This window comes from Podarcis cretensis (assembly GCF_951804945.1).
Source record: "Podarcis cretensis genome assembly, chromosome: 17".
NCBI lineage: Eukaryota > Metazoa > Chordata > Lepidosauria > Squamata > Lacertidae > Podarcis > Podarcis cretensis.
The window spans coordinates 15,243,214-15,257,690 of record NC_137187.1 but is presented as its reverse complement, the minus strand read 5'-3'; the positions used below and the strand labels follow the sequence as shown (position 1 = coordinate 15,257,690).

The following is a 14,477-nucleotide window of genomic DNA, read 5'->3' as shown; positions in this document are numbered from 1 at the left end:
CTGAAACTGCTCTTAACCTGAGGTACCACTTTAGCCAATGGGGCCTCCCACTGCCACCGCACGATTTCTGTTCTCATCCTGAGGTAAAATTCTTAACCCGAGGTAGTGTTTCTGGGTTAGCGGAGTCTGCAACCTGAAGCGTCTGTAACCCGAGGTACCACTGTATTGTCTTAATGCTGCTACTTTAATGTGCATCTTAATAGTGGATGCTTATATTTCAACATTTGCACAACTTCTTATACTTTGTCGACCATATGGCTGCTTTGCTTACACAAACCCCACAGCAGCATGAGTTCATAGCCACTGAAAAGTGAAACCCAGACCACTGTGTGGCTGCATGTTGAAAGGAATCAGTAGAGTAAATCTTTGGCATTTGACTGGCTTACATTGGGCTCAATGGTCCTCTGTATTCATCCTGCTGCAGCTTCCAAAACCACCTGGGTGTGTCAGAGATTAGCTGGATGAGGAGGAGTGGTAGAAGCTGCCTGACTGAGAGCCCCCTCAGGGAAAGCACAGAGGGAGAGAATTTGGATCCTGGCTTCAGGTGGTGAGAAACTGGCCACACCCCAGAGGAGGAGAGGAACTGGGAGGTAATGGAGGCTGAAATCTTGAAGGATGACAAAGGGGAAACAGGTAGGTGCCCCAGTACAGGACAGAGACAAGAATCAGACTTGGCAGCTCCACCACAGAGCCACCTGGACAGATTCTGTGCTGACAGCCTGCAAGTCCCTGCTCCCCACCCTGCTCCCAGAACAAGGCGTCTGTTGCATGTTACTGAGCAGAGAGCCAAGCAGAAACCAAGAGGCTCCCTTGGGGCTCACCATCAACAGAGGGAGGGGCCTGACACAGAGGGCTAAGAAGTGAAGGGGGAGCTACAAGCCAGTCCAGGCAACTGCTTCATTAAGACAGAAGCAACCCTTAGAAGTCTCCTTGCATTCTCTGTTCTGCTTCTTTTATAAATAAACTAACTCTAAGTTAGCCAGTGTTTCACTGACTTTCTCTGATCTGCAAACGACCTGTTCTCCTTGTCGGCTCCCTGACAGTGTGCCAATTAACCGTACATCATACAGTGGTACCTCGGTTTAAGAACAGCCCTGTTTATGAACTATTCGGTTATGAACTCCGCAAAATCGGAAGTAGTATCCCAGTTTGTGAACTTTACCTCAGTCTAAGAATGGAAGCCGAATGGTGGAAGGGCACTGGTGGCAGGAGGTCTCATTAGGGAAAGCGTGCCTCGGTTTAAGAATGGTTTTGGTTTAAGAACGGACTTCTGGAACGGATTAAGTTTGTAAACCGAGGTACCACTGTATTAGCATTTTACCAAAGTGCTGATCAGAGGCTTGTCGTATTATTTCTCTCTCCATCACTTCTAATAGTCATTGTTATTCAGACCTCCAAACACAAATACAAAGGACAGGAGCCCACCTGCATGAACAGCTACCTCTATTCACTCTGTTTTGCTCCCTTGACACCTTTTTAAAAAAACCCTGTAATTTCTGTATTTTTTGTTTTGTTTTATTCTTTAATTCTCAAGAAGCACACATGGTTTGCTTTTCGCCCAGGGCAGCAAGAGCAATTGCTGCCCATTTCTGGTCAGTACTTAGAGGGAGCCACCGTTGAACCTTGGTGCATCGAGATTTGGGATTTAGCAATACTGGAAAAGCTGATTCAAGAAGGCTTGATTGCTTAAGGGGCAAATTCAACATGACAAGGTTTCATAATACATGGTTTTCTTTTATTAAATTTCCAACAGGACACAAGGAGTTCAGAAAAAGTTCCTTTGCAGTACACATTTCTGTGGAGCGGGTAATGGACATGTGTTGTTGCTCTAGTGGATCCCTTGACAGGTTAACAGAACATCTATACAAGAAGCATTTGGCCTGGGGAAAAGGCCAGGAGAAATATAATTGTTAGATGGTTGCGTCTCTCCCCACTTTACTTTGCATTATTTTATTTCCTTCTAAGGAAAAGGAAAATCTTTTTTTAAAAAGAAAGAAACACACCACATGATCACATTGCAGCTGCCTTTGCATGCTAATCCCACACACTTCTTGGAATAACTCTGCAAACAGCACTCCTTACATCAACCAGAGGCAGAGGAAGCTGCTTGGGCTCCTGGGACGGTGTGCCCAGGGGTGGGGTGAGCTGCCCATAGGGGTGGAATGCACTGTGGGGTCTCTGGAGTCTGCCTGCCTTCTCCCACTCAGCTGCCCTATAGCTGGGGGGAGGCAGTGGGCGGACCGTTTGGGCAGCATGGAGCCTGAGCGAATCCAAGCCACTGTGTCTCTCCCAGGAGAGACGTGTGGCTCAGGCGCAGAGTGCCGTCTGGCATTTTGTCACCCCTCTCAGTGGTGACACCTGGCATGGACCGCATCCCCCCTTCCTCCACCCCTGACATCAACACCAATTATCTTTTAATTTCTCCCCTTGCTGCATGCCATGTACTGAGTATGTGTGCATACATGTAAGTAAGAATCTGAGCCAAGAGAAAAACGAGGATGCTGTCGGCTGGGTAACTACGAAACGTCTCTTACCTCAGTCACAGCAAAGCTTCTTTTCCCACATGGTACAACCTTGTACCACTTGTCATGCAAGACATCCATGAAGCCGTGGGACTTATACTGGCTTATCAGTTCAGAAATATTTGAGGTTAGTGGAGAGTTTGGAGGAAGGCCAATACCATACCCTATGGAAAGACAAAACACAGTGCAATTAGAGAGGCACAAACTTGGAAGACATCTCACGAGGTCACCCTTGTCCATTGTTTTGCCATGATGACCATAATAATAATACCCACATTTTCCTGAGTGCTTATATATTCCATGAACAGTGGATGTTGCCAGCTGGATGTCCAAACTGAATTAGGACTAATCCAATTTAAAATTCAGTGTCTATCCAGGGGTCTCCTGAGAACAATTGATTGGCTGCACAGCTGAATGTGGGTTGCTGTTGTTCTTATAACGAAGCAAAGGTTCCTCTCCCTCCCCCAGATCATTAATTAAGGCTTTTTTTGTCTATTAGTATCTTCATTTTGGCAATAAAAGTCCAATAACAGATGCTGGTTAGCCAATCATCATACCTTCAAAATGTCAACATGTCAACAAATTTGCTTCTCCCACTTTCTCACACCAGCTGTGGGGGGAGGGGGGAAAGCATAACTTATTTGTCCTTCCTGATCCACTCCAAACAGATAATATGCAAGGGATATTAACGCTAACCCTCACCTACCTTGTAGAATGAAGGTAAAGACCCCCCCCCCATGTTCCACGGAATAAAGTGTTCAAATATAAATGTTAACAAATATATGCATATGTGTTTACTCAGTTCCCTGGAAAGCCATAATAATAATAATAATAATAATAATAATAATAATAATAATAATTTAACCACCCATCTGGCGGGTTTCCCCAGCCACTCTGGGCGGCTTCCAATAAAACACTAAAATACAATAACCTATTAAACATTAAAAGCTTCCCTAAACATGTGGTGCTTGGGATATAGTTTTGTGACTGGCGAACAATCAACAAAATTCTCTACCTCCCCCATCATGGACCCCCAGTTCTAAACACACTATAATTCTATTATGCGAAATAGGTCGCTTGAAGATGAAATGTCTCCACTATTGTATGAGGGATTTCCACTCTCATTTGCTTTGTTCAATTTTGTTGTTCCTTGTCAACTGGCCAAAATCAAGGATCTCTCTGTGAGCCACAAGAATAAGTGACAGCTATTGGCAAATGTGGAGGCTTTTCAAGGTCACATAAGTAATAATGAGGTAACCCAAACGGGGAGCTCATCAGAACCGCAAGATTGAAGCTATTTCCACCAGAGCAGTCACAGTCTCCTCTAGTACTACTTCAGATTGTGTTGTGATTTGCAGACAATACATCTGTTATTGTGCACAAATGTGAATGTGTGAGTGCATGTACACCCACACACCATGTGGATTCTTTGTCCCCTATCCGCCCCCGTGTATACACATAAGTTCATTTGTGTCTTCATCTACTGACAAACTGGATACAGACAAGGAAAATGCTGTCATAATGACTGATGGGAGTGTTTGCAGAGGGTTCGTATAAGGCAGAGGTGGCCAACTCCCAAGAGATCTACTCACAGAGTTAAAAGCTGACAGTGATCAACCCCATTTTTGGGGGTTCAGGTCAACGTTGTTGAGCTTTTTTTAGGGGAGCCAAGGTTCTTGAGCTTCTGGGGGGGGCAGTGATCTACCACTGATCTACCAAAGTGATCTACTGTACTGGTACATCACGATCTACCTGTTGGACGTGCCTGGTATAATGCATAGCAAACCTTTGGTTCCTTTGCATCTAGAGACATTTTGAACCTTGGATCCCGGTCAGCGTGGGTTGGGTTCCCCCCACTCCACCACAGCCCCAAAGTGCAGCACTTTACTTTCCCCTCAGATGGAAATGATAACTGTTCACGTATCTTGGAACAGACACAACGGCTTGTGCCAAAGATTGGGGCAGCGTTGCATGCATGACATGTGACGTCACATCACAACCATTGGGAGGAGGCAGGAGCAGAGCTGAACACAGTGACAGAAGCTCCTCCTCTCAGGTGCTCAGCCTCCTCCTCCTGCCACTGGGGGCTGCCTCTGTACCAAAAAATATTGGGGGGCAGATGAGCCCAGCCCTTAGGAGATGGCACCCTTGTCTTGCAGAAGGTAATGGGGAGTACTTGGAATGGAAGCTTGACCAGCTCCTTCTCTCATCAGAAACCAGCCATTGTGAATCATGGCTGCTTCCATCCTCTCAGCCCCAATGCGGATTCTATTCCTTGGTCACACTAAAGTGCGACAGAGTGCTGGGAACTACTGCAATGCACTCTATGTGGGACTACCTCTGAAGGTGACCCGGAAACTACAACTAATCCAGAATGCGGCAGCTAGACTAGTGATTGGGAGTGGCCACCGAGACCACATAACACCGATCCTGAAAGACCTACATTGACTCCCAGTACATTTTCAGGCACAATTCAAAGTGTGGGTGCTGACCTTTAAAGCCCTAAACAGCCTCGGCCCAGTATACCTTGTTGTAAACAAAAATCTGCCCTTTTCCCCCTTATGGGGTATCCAAGAGCCAATATATAGTCCTTACATAGGTTCCCTATTGGTAGGAGAAAATAACAAAGGCCAACCAGAGAATATTGAGAAGCAAAGCAGCTAGCAAGTCTAATCTTTATTGATCTGTTGCAACAGGGTCCTCACTCACCACATGCTGGAGGGAGGAGGAACCCAGAACAATGGCGCGCAAGGCAAAGGAGCGTCTCCACTCCTATCGTTCAGCCTGGACACTGAAGTCCCACTCTGAGGGCCTTCTGCCGGTTCCCTCACTGCGAGAAGTGAGGTTATAGGGAACCAGGCAGAGGGCCTTCTTGGTAGTGGCACCTGCCCTGTGGAACGCCTTCCCATCAGATGTCAAGGAAATAAGCATCTAATTGACTTTTAGAAGACAGCTGAAGTCAGCCCTGTTTAGGGAAGTTTTTAATATCTGGTGTTTTATTGTATTTTTAATATTTTGTTGGAAGCCGCCCAGAGTGGCTGGGGAAACCCAGCCAGATGGGCGGGGTATAAATAAATTATTATTATTATTATTGGAAAGTGGGGCAGAATATTGGAAACTATTTCTAGTCAGGTGTAGATCTCTTTGCATGTATGTATGTGGAGGGGGATGCTTGTGGTTTGCATTGTCATAAACTGGATGTACAATGACTATGTTACATTGCTGCCCATTAACTATGCATGTGAGTCCTGCATTCAAATGCCAACTCATAGCTCCAAAGATCCTTTGTATGAAGGGGTGGGGGAGGAAATTGGGCTGGCTGGGGTCAATGAGAGTTGTAGCCCAAAACAATGCAGGGTACCAGGTTGATGAAGGGTGGTACTGATAGGCATAAAGGTAAAGGTAAAGGGACCCCTGACCATTAGGTCCAGTCGTGACCGACTCTGGGGTTGCGGCGCTCATCTCGCTTTATTGGCCAAGGGAGCTGGCGTACAGCTTCCGGGTCATGTGGCCAGCATGACCAAGCAGCTTCTGGCGAACCAGAGCAGCGCACGGAAACGCCGTTTACCTTCCCGTTGGAGCGGTACCTATTTATCTACTTGCACTTGACGTGCTTTCGAACTGCTAGGTTGGCAGGAGCAGGGACCGAGCAACGGGAGGTCACCCCATTGTGGGGATTCAAACTGCTGACCTTCTGATTGGCAAGTCCTAGGCTCTGTGGTTTAACCCACAGCGCCACCTGCGTCCCACTGATAGGCATAGGGGTATGTTTATGTGTGTGTCTGGTAAGAAATTTTAAAAAAGTACATGTATTTTGTGTGCCACAGTTAGTTCACTGTTGCACTAACCTCTAAGTGCACAGAGAGAAGCAGCAGGTTCAGACTAGTAAAACAGAAGAAGCAAAAAGCTTTTATGCCTATTAAGTTGGTGAATTCACAAACAACTCTGCAAGTTGCCAGCGGGAGATTGCTAATTGCTTGTATAATCACCCTTTTTAGCACATGCAAATTCATGACTATTTGCAGCAGAAGAGTAGCCCACAAAGCCATGAGCACAAAGCCAAGAAGCAGCGGGAGGTCGGCAGCCCTACTGCCATGTTATACAACTAGGAAATTAGGCGACGTTTTAGTGTGTGTGTATATATATATTTATATATATGGGTATATACACATGAAACTATATTTAGCTGGTTGAGCTGGCCTGCTCTAGGGGCTTGCCCATTCTAATCAGCTAAACACACATAGGCGGGAGGGGAAAGTCAGGCTACCGAAAGTTTAAAGTCCAGTTCTAGAGAGAGGCAGGCAGGAAACTCAAAGAAGGCTCAGAGAAAGAGAACGGCATGTTCAGGACTTGTGCACTTGGTTTTGGCAACTACAGATGCACCAGGGGAGTGAAACAATGGCCCGAAGGAGCAGAGGAAACAGACCAGTTTTAATATGCAAACCAGTTCCTGGATTGCATCTCTTTGTCACACTACAGCATGACCAGAAGAAGAAGAGGAATTTGGATTTGATATCCCGCTTTATCACTACCCTAAGGAGTCTCAAAGCGGCTAACATTCTTCTTTCCCTTCCTCCCCCACAAGAAACACTCTGTGAGGTGAGTGAGGCTGAGAGACTTCAGACAAGTGTGACTGGCCCAAGGTCAATCAGCAGCTGCACGTGGAAGAGCGGGGAAGCGAACCCGGTTCACCAGATTACGAGTCCACCGCTCTTAACCACTACACCACACTGGCTCCCTGACCAAAAACCTGAATGCCGGGCAGATCTACGGTTGATTTGAGAGCTGCATTAACGTTCTATAGGCTGTCCTGCAGGCTAACAGTACATTCATTCTCTGAGTGTTGATCCTTATGTCACCAAAACACCACCATCAACAGACAAGAGGAAGGTACCAGCAGAGTGCATGCATGAGGAATCCAAAGGTTGGCAAAAAGCAAAAAGCAAAAGTCTTGGGGTTTTTTGGAGGGACCCCTTAGGTAGGAAATTGCAGAACAGTTAAATGAGGACATGCTCTGTGCCCACAAAACACTGGATAGTTCAAATACAAAGACCCTCCAAGTGTCCCTATTTTCCAGGGACAGTGCTGGATTTTACAGAAGCCACCCTAGTTTCTGATTAGACCCCAGAATGTCCCACTTTTCCTTAGGAGGTCCTTATTTTCATCGGAGAAATGTTGGAGGGTGTGGAGTTATGCGACCCCTGAGCCAAGGAGATATACAACATTTTGAAGACATCAGGAGGCAGTCCTGTACCCAGCCAGATGGGTGGGGAATAATAATAATAATAATAATAATAATAATAATAATAATGGCAGCAACATCCCTCTTTTCATCAGACAAATGTTGGAGGGTATGTAATATTTCTGCTTTTATCTGTGAAAAAATGGAAGGTAAGTTAGTGGTGCTGAGAGCCTGCGACTGCTGCATGCAAGCCATGAATCTAAAGGACATTTATAACACACCCCAAGGATTTTTTGAGTTATCAAATGTGTGGTGTGTTTGCAGCCAAGGGCTGGGGGACCTTTGACTCTGCAGATGCCATCGATCTACAGCTCCTCTCATCCCTGACCACTGGCCATGCTGAATCCAGCTGATAACAGTTCCCCAGCCCTGGCTTAAGCCTTGCAATATGAGCTTTCAAGGGATTCGGTAATCTGAGACAGCAGCTACCATGTCATTATTCATCCACAGCAACGGGAGAGTTTAAAATGGCTTTTCAAACTGTCAGGTTGGACCGCAGCACCGCCAAAGTCTTTAAAATGGCAGTGCTCGAGTTACAGATAGAACCACTCGACTTCTCTTGGCTTCATTTAGCACATCAAGTGGCAGAAAGTGTGCTTGGTCCAGCACAGAGGTCGGTGGGTGTGGAGTTTGATAGATTGCCGCAGAAAGCGGGGGACGGGAAGTGGGGAAAAGGCATCAATCACGTCCAGCTTGGATCATTCCTCCCAGAAGAGTGAAGAAGCCCAAAGTCTAACGGCTCCTATTATGGTCCATGGTGGTTATGTTGCTGGTCCTTCAAGCCGTTCTTTTGAGTTTCCTTCATATCAGCCTCAAGGGAGCACAGCGGTGGGAGAGGCAAACCACCCATTTGGTTGAAAAGTCAATACGCCAGTTTGGAAGAGGTATCAGGGGAACCCAATTTAGGGTGCAGTTGTGCACCAACAGCACCAGTGAAACCAGGACTCTGAGTCGTGAACCACTGGAACTTTAGCGAGCGCCTTCAGCTGCAATCCTGTACCACACACACATTTACTTGGAGTAAATCCAATTGAACTCACCGAGACTTCTGAGTAGACATGTGTAGGATTGAGCTGTTTTGTCATTCAATGCCCAAACAGACAAACCCCCAAAACCTGATTATAAAAGAAGTGAGATGTACTGGAAATGGTGGAAGTGATTGATGTTGTGACAAATATCAGTGACGGTTATGGATGGCAGGCAGCCTGAAATAATCCCAGAGAGGAAAACATACAACAGCAGCACAGTCTCAAGTCTAATCAGAAGTAATCCCCTTTGAGTTCAATGGAACTTACTCCCAGGTAAGTGAGTTCAGGATTTCAGCCAAGACGGCTTTGGCTTGCACCCAATGTTGGCATAGATCCACCGGAATCCAATGTAGCACAGATCCACTGAAATTTAACAATATTTTTAAATTCGGTCCATTCAGTTCAATGGGTCCGCCCTGAGTATACAGCCTTTTGATTCCAGAGGCTGAATTGATGACTCATTACACAGCCCCAAGACTTACTGCTTTTCATGATACACCCCGGGCTGTCGCTTATTTATTTACTTGTATTTAAAACTTTAAATGATTGCTATTCTTGTACTGTTTTCAATACTGAAATGCTTTGAATTTTATTATTGTAAGTCATCTGGTGGGCTTGTGTAAAAGAGAAAGAATCATAGAATTGTAGAGTTGGAAGGGACCATGAGGCTCATCTAGTCCAACCCCTTGCAATGCAGAAATATTTTGCCCAATGTGGGGATCAAACCCCCAAACCTGGGATTAAGAGTCTCATGCTCTACTGACTGTTAGGCTTCGGGGAATTGGCTTCCTCCCCTGTGGCCGTAAACGAGCCGATCAACGAAAGGGAATTCTTACCAGTTTGTTTCTTTAATAAACACAGCGAAGGACAAAAGAAAGCATCTAACCAGAATGGCGGTGCTCCCAATTAAGGTCTCTCCCGTCTCCATCCCTATTAATCCACATTGCTCCCACATTTTGTATTCTGAGTTTGTACCCTCTGTGCTTTCTGTTCTGACACTTTCTGAGCTCTCCGGGACTTTGGGGAAGGGGGTGGATATACTATCCAGAGACTGTGAATCTGTTAACTCTCTCTCTCCCTGTGCTTCTTCTCCTAGCTGTTCCCCATCCAGTATCCCCCAGCTTCTGCCTTCTGAACTATGCCCCTCTGCAAACCACTGTTCCAAATCTATACTGTCCTCCTGCTCCTGGGAAGATCCAGGATCAGGGGGACTGTGTGGCTCCCACCATTATTATCAGTGCAGCCCTCCTCTGGGGTAGCACACTGACTGAGTTACCCCAGTTAGCTGGATGTATGTATAAGTAATAAAGAATAACTGAGTGGCCATACACATTTGTAGAAAGATATTTCCTACCTTCAATAGCAAATGGTTTCCCCACTGTTAAAAGTTTGCAGTCGGCATCTATTGACACTTCATAATCCAGGAGCGCTTTGTCCATGATGAAGGCATCTAGTTTCTCTGGATCATGCCTGTAAGTCAAAGCATAAAACCACCACCACCAAGAAAAATCACTTGATAAGGAACAAGAAGCTATTCCGCTGTATTCATCTGCAGAGGCCTTATTGTTTCTGGATGGAAATTCTGGATCTAATTTAGCTAATCCTCAGGAAGCCTTTAACATAAACACTGTACAAAATCAAACAGAAATCTAATTTATAAGTCAATAAACACAAGTGCTTGATGCTGATGTCAGAACACATAGTAGTCAATCGATTTATTTATCTGATTTTTTGGTGTGTGTTTTTTAAAAAACACACCTCTACGAATTGAAACTAAGTTGGTTTATAAATACTTTAAAATGCATTTTATCTAAAATATAATTAAAAATAACCAGAGATTATTTTAAAGGAAATGGGTAATATTTTTTAAAAAAACAATTAAAGGTTGTCTGGAAGGATTCCCTAAATAAAAATTATTTGATGGGTCCAGAAGGCTAAAAATATATTGGCCACAACACACCTGTAGTTAAGAATTTCAGTGGGAAATATTTAAAGGCATGTATAATTCATTACAATTGATGGAGCTTTCAAGCACTTAACTTTGACTTTGAGTTCATAGAGCATTGTACAGACTTCTCTGGTGGCTTAGCTTTGATGGTTTTTAGTAATCTCTGCCAATTTACACAGGCTAAGCATCTAGGTGGAACTGAGCCAAACGGTGGCAATTAAGTCAATCTATAGGAAACCTACCAGATCCCAAAGGTCCACCTCGAGATACAGTATCTTTATGTGAAATTGCAATGTGCACTTACTTCAGGTATTCCACTCCATCGGGAGTTGCAGGCACATTGAATCTTTTCATGTACTCGTGCATGTCTGGAAAGCTTTGCTTGAAATAATCTTCTGCGCTGCTTTCTCGCACAGTTCCAAAGCGAAACCCTTGTGAAGGGTGGTGCAGCTAAGGAAAAACGATGAAACATTTTTTTTCTTCAAAAAAGACGAAGGAATAAGTATTATGATTTCTGTGTCCAGTGTAGCTGTCTACCAGCTCTATCTGGTATGCAGACTGAGACCCTACCTGCCTGCAGACTGTCTCACCAGAGTGGTGCATGCTCTGCTTATCTCCCACTTCGACTATTGCAATGTGCTCTATGTGGGGCTACCTTTGAAGGTGACCCAGAAACTGCAACTAATCCAGAATGCAGCAGCTAGACTGGTGACTGGGAGCGGTCACTGAAACCACATAAAACCGGTCTTGAAAGACTTACTTTGGCTCCCAGTATGTTTCCGAGCACAATTCAAAGTGTTGGTGCTGACCTTTAAAGCCCCTAAACGGCCTCAGCCCAGTATACCTGAAGGAGCATCTCCACCCCCATCGTTCTGCCCAGACACTGAGGTCCAGCTCTGAGGGCCTTCTGCTGGTTCCCTCACTGCAAGAAGTGATGTTACAGGGAACCGGGCAGAGGGCCTTCTTGGTAGTGGCACCCACCTTGTAGAACACCCTCCCATCAGGGAGTATAAATAATGAATTATTATTATTATTTCATTCATGGGTGAGGAACCTCTGGCCTTTATTATGCTGTTGGACACCAACTCCCACCAGCCCTAGCTAGTGTGTCTAACCATCAGGCGTGATGGGTCCTGTAGTCATAGAATCATATTATCATAGAATTGTAAAGTTGGATGGGACCATGAGGGTCATCTAGTCTAACCCCCTGCAAGGCAGGAAAATTTAGCCCAATGTGGGGCTCAGACCCACAACTCTGCAATTAAGAGTTTCATGCTCTACCTACTGAGCTATGTACTTGGCCCATAAACATCTGTACCTCAACATCATTTAGTTCCTCTAGCTTCTCAGGCCTTTGAGCATCTTAGCCACATTAACAGATGAAGATCACAACTTCTGTGCTTAGGGAGTTAAGTGCTTAGAGTCTTCAGTTGTCTGTGATAACTGTCTGAGTTGTGTGATGGGCTGCACAGTCACTGTGGGATCATTCTCCTGATCTAGGATTCCAACATCCTCACAATTGAAAGAACTGTATGCTTACACATTGCTTTCCGTTCTCTTCCTTAACATTTTATTAATTTATTAATTTATTAAATTTATTTCTTGCCCTTCTTCCCAAAAGAGCCCAGGACACTAAATGACAAAACAATGGAAGTATTGAAAAACAATTTCATTACAGACGCAGAATGTTTTGCGGAGGTTTTTTTTAAAAATCAACCTTGGAGGTAAGCCTGGAGGCAGGCAGGCGCTTTGAAAGCTCAGTCAATACTCAGGACTTAGCTATACAGATGCAAATAAAATGCTATGTGTTGTAGAGTGCATTATACAAATGTGACACTAGATGGCGATGGTGAGCTATGGAAAAAATTCAATATATTTTTCAAAACTTTTTTTTAAAGCATTTTCACAGCGCTTTTTAAATACAAGTCTAGATTCTACCTCAATCAACATATTGTTTCAATGGCGGAGCCAGATCAGAGTGAGCTTCTTTTATAGGAACAGCTGCAAACTTTGGGTGTCTCCTGTCCTCTGTTCAGCAGGTAGCTGCAATACCATTCTCTGTCCATTTATGGTGGTGGCGCTAAAGTACAGCAGAGACCAGATGCGCTATATAGTTTATACTGTGGCACAGACTATAAAGTATCTGAATGACAAAACACCAGTTGCAAAGAATAAAGTATTCTTTTAAATCTATGTTGTTGTTTGTTGTTTAATCATTTAGTCGTGTCCGACTCTTCGTGACCCCATGGACCAGCGCACACCAGGCACTCCTGTCCTCCACTGCCCCACGCAGCTTGGTCAGACTCATGCTGGTAACCTCGAAAACACTATCCAACCATCTCGTCCTCTGTCGTCCCCTTCTTCTTGTGCCCTCAATCTTTCCCAACATCAGGGTCTTTTCCAGGGAGTCTTCTCTTCTCATGAGGTGGCCAAAGTATTGGAGCCTCAGCTTCAGGATCTGTCCTTCCAGTGAGCACTCAGGGCTGATTTCCTTAAGAATGGATACATTTAATCTTCTTGCAGTCCATGGGACTCTCAAGAGTCTCCTCCAGCACCATAATTCAAAAGCATCAATTCTTCGGCGATCAACCTTCTTGATGGTCCAGCTCTCACTTCCATACATCACTACTGGGAAAACCATAGCTTTAACTACACGGACCTTTGTTGGCAAGGTGATGCCTCTGCTTTTTAAGATGCTGTCTAGGTTTGCCATCGCCTTCCTCCCAAGGAGCAGGCGTCTTTTAATTTCGTGACTGCTGTCACCATCTGCAGTGATCATGGAGCCCAAGAAAGTAAAATCTCTCACTGCCTCCATTTCTTCCCCTTCTATTTGCCAGGAGGTGATGGACCCATTAAATCTATAGTATGCCTAATTTTCCTACAGTTAACAAGAGAAAACCATGGTCTTTTAGAATGTTCAGTATCCAACCCCACTATCCTCTCATACAGTTCAACCAATTTTCAGATTTTAGATACAGAAGTTGCCAATATATATGCACCCTAATATACTGCATTGTTGTATGTCATTTCCCGTAATGTCTTCACTTTCCTGCGCACTTTCCCCCTAATATATGCAATTTTGTGAATAGGGTTTTGTTGGAGAATTAGATTGCAAAATTCAAAAAAGTGTGAACTTCAAAAGAGAGCTGTGTTTTAGTTCGCATATTATTTCAGAAAGTGTGAATTTGATAGATTCAAAATCTCCCCTTTCCTCGAATTTTAAATCAAATTGCACATGCGAAATTCAACACGGAATTGTGTGACTGTAAAATTTTGCAACGATATTCCATGTTTTTGAGTACTTTAGACTTGATGGAATCTCTTGATAGTTTCCTCAAGCATAAAATATGAATCTCAGCTGTCAAATGCTACAGACCATTGCACATTAAATACCAAATACCATTTCAGGCCAACTACCAAATTCAATAAGATATGAAATACCATTGCATTCCAGCATATTAATGCTTGAGTTGCTGCCGCTTTGCCGTGCGTTTGTGGGGAGGGCTCTTCCCCCTGCTAGCCCATTCTCCATCTTGGGCTTGGGGACGGGCCCATACTCCACCTCAGCGTGAAGGACTCCAAGGAGGCCCGGGACACTGCTGCTGCCGCTTTGCCGGTGAGTCTTGGGGAGGACCGCTCCCCCTGCAAGCCCATTCTCCACCTTGGGCCTGGGGGCGGGCCCCAGACTCCACCTCAGCATATAAGGCTCCACGGAGGCCTCGGAACATTGCTGCTGC

The 14,477-nt window shown here is 44.9% G+C and overlaps 1 protein-coding gene across 1 annotated transcript in view; it reads right to left on the bottom strand.

The window, feature by feature from the left end:
• Positions 1-14,477, bottom strand: part of GRIN3A (glutamate ionotropic receptor NMDA type subunit 3A) — a 114,297-nt gene that overhangs the window by 21,109 nt on the left and 78,711 nt on the right. Inside the window, 3 exon segments of the mRNA XM_079959191.1 lie at positions 2,535-2,686; positions 10,147-10,262; positions 11,045-11,190. Of these exon segments, the coding sequence (XP_079815317.1) occupies positions 2,535-2,686; positions 10,147-10,262; positions 11,045-11,190 (414 nt within the window).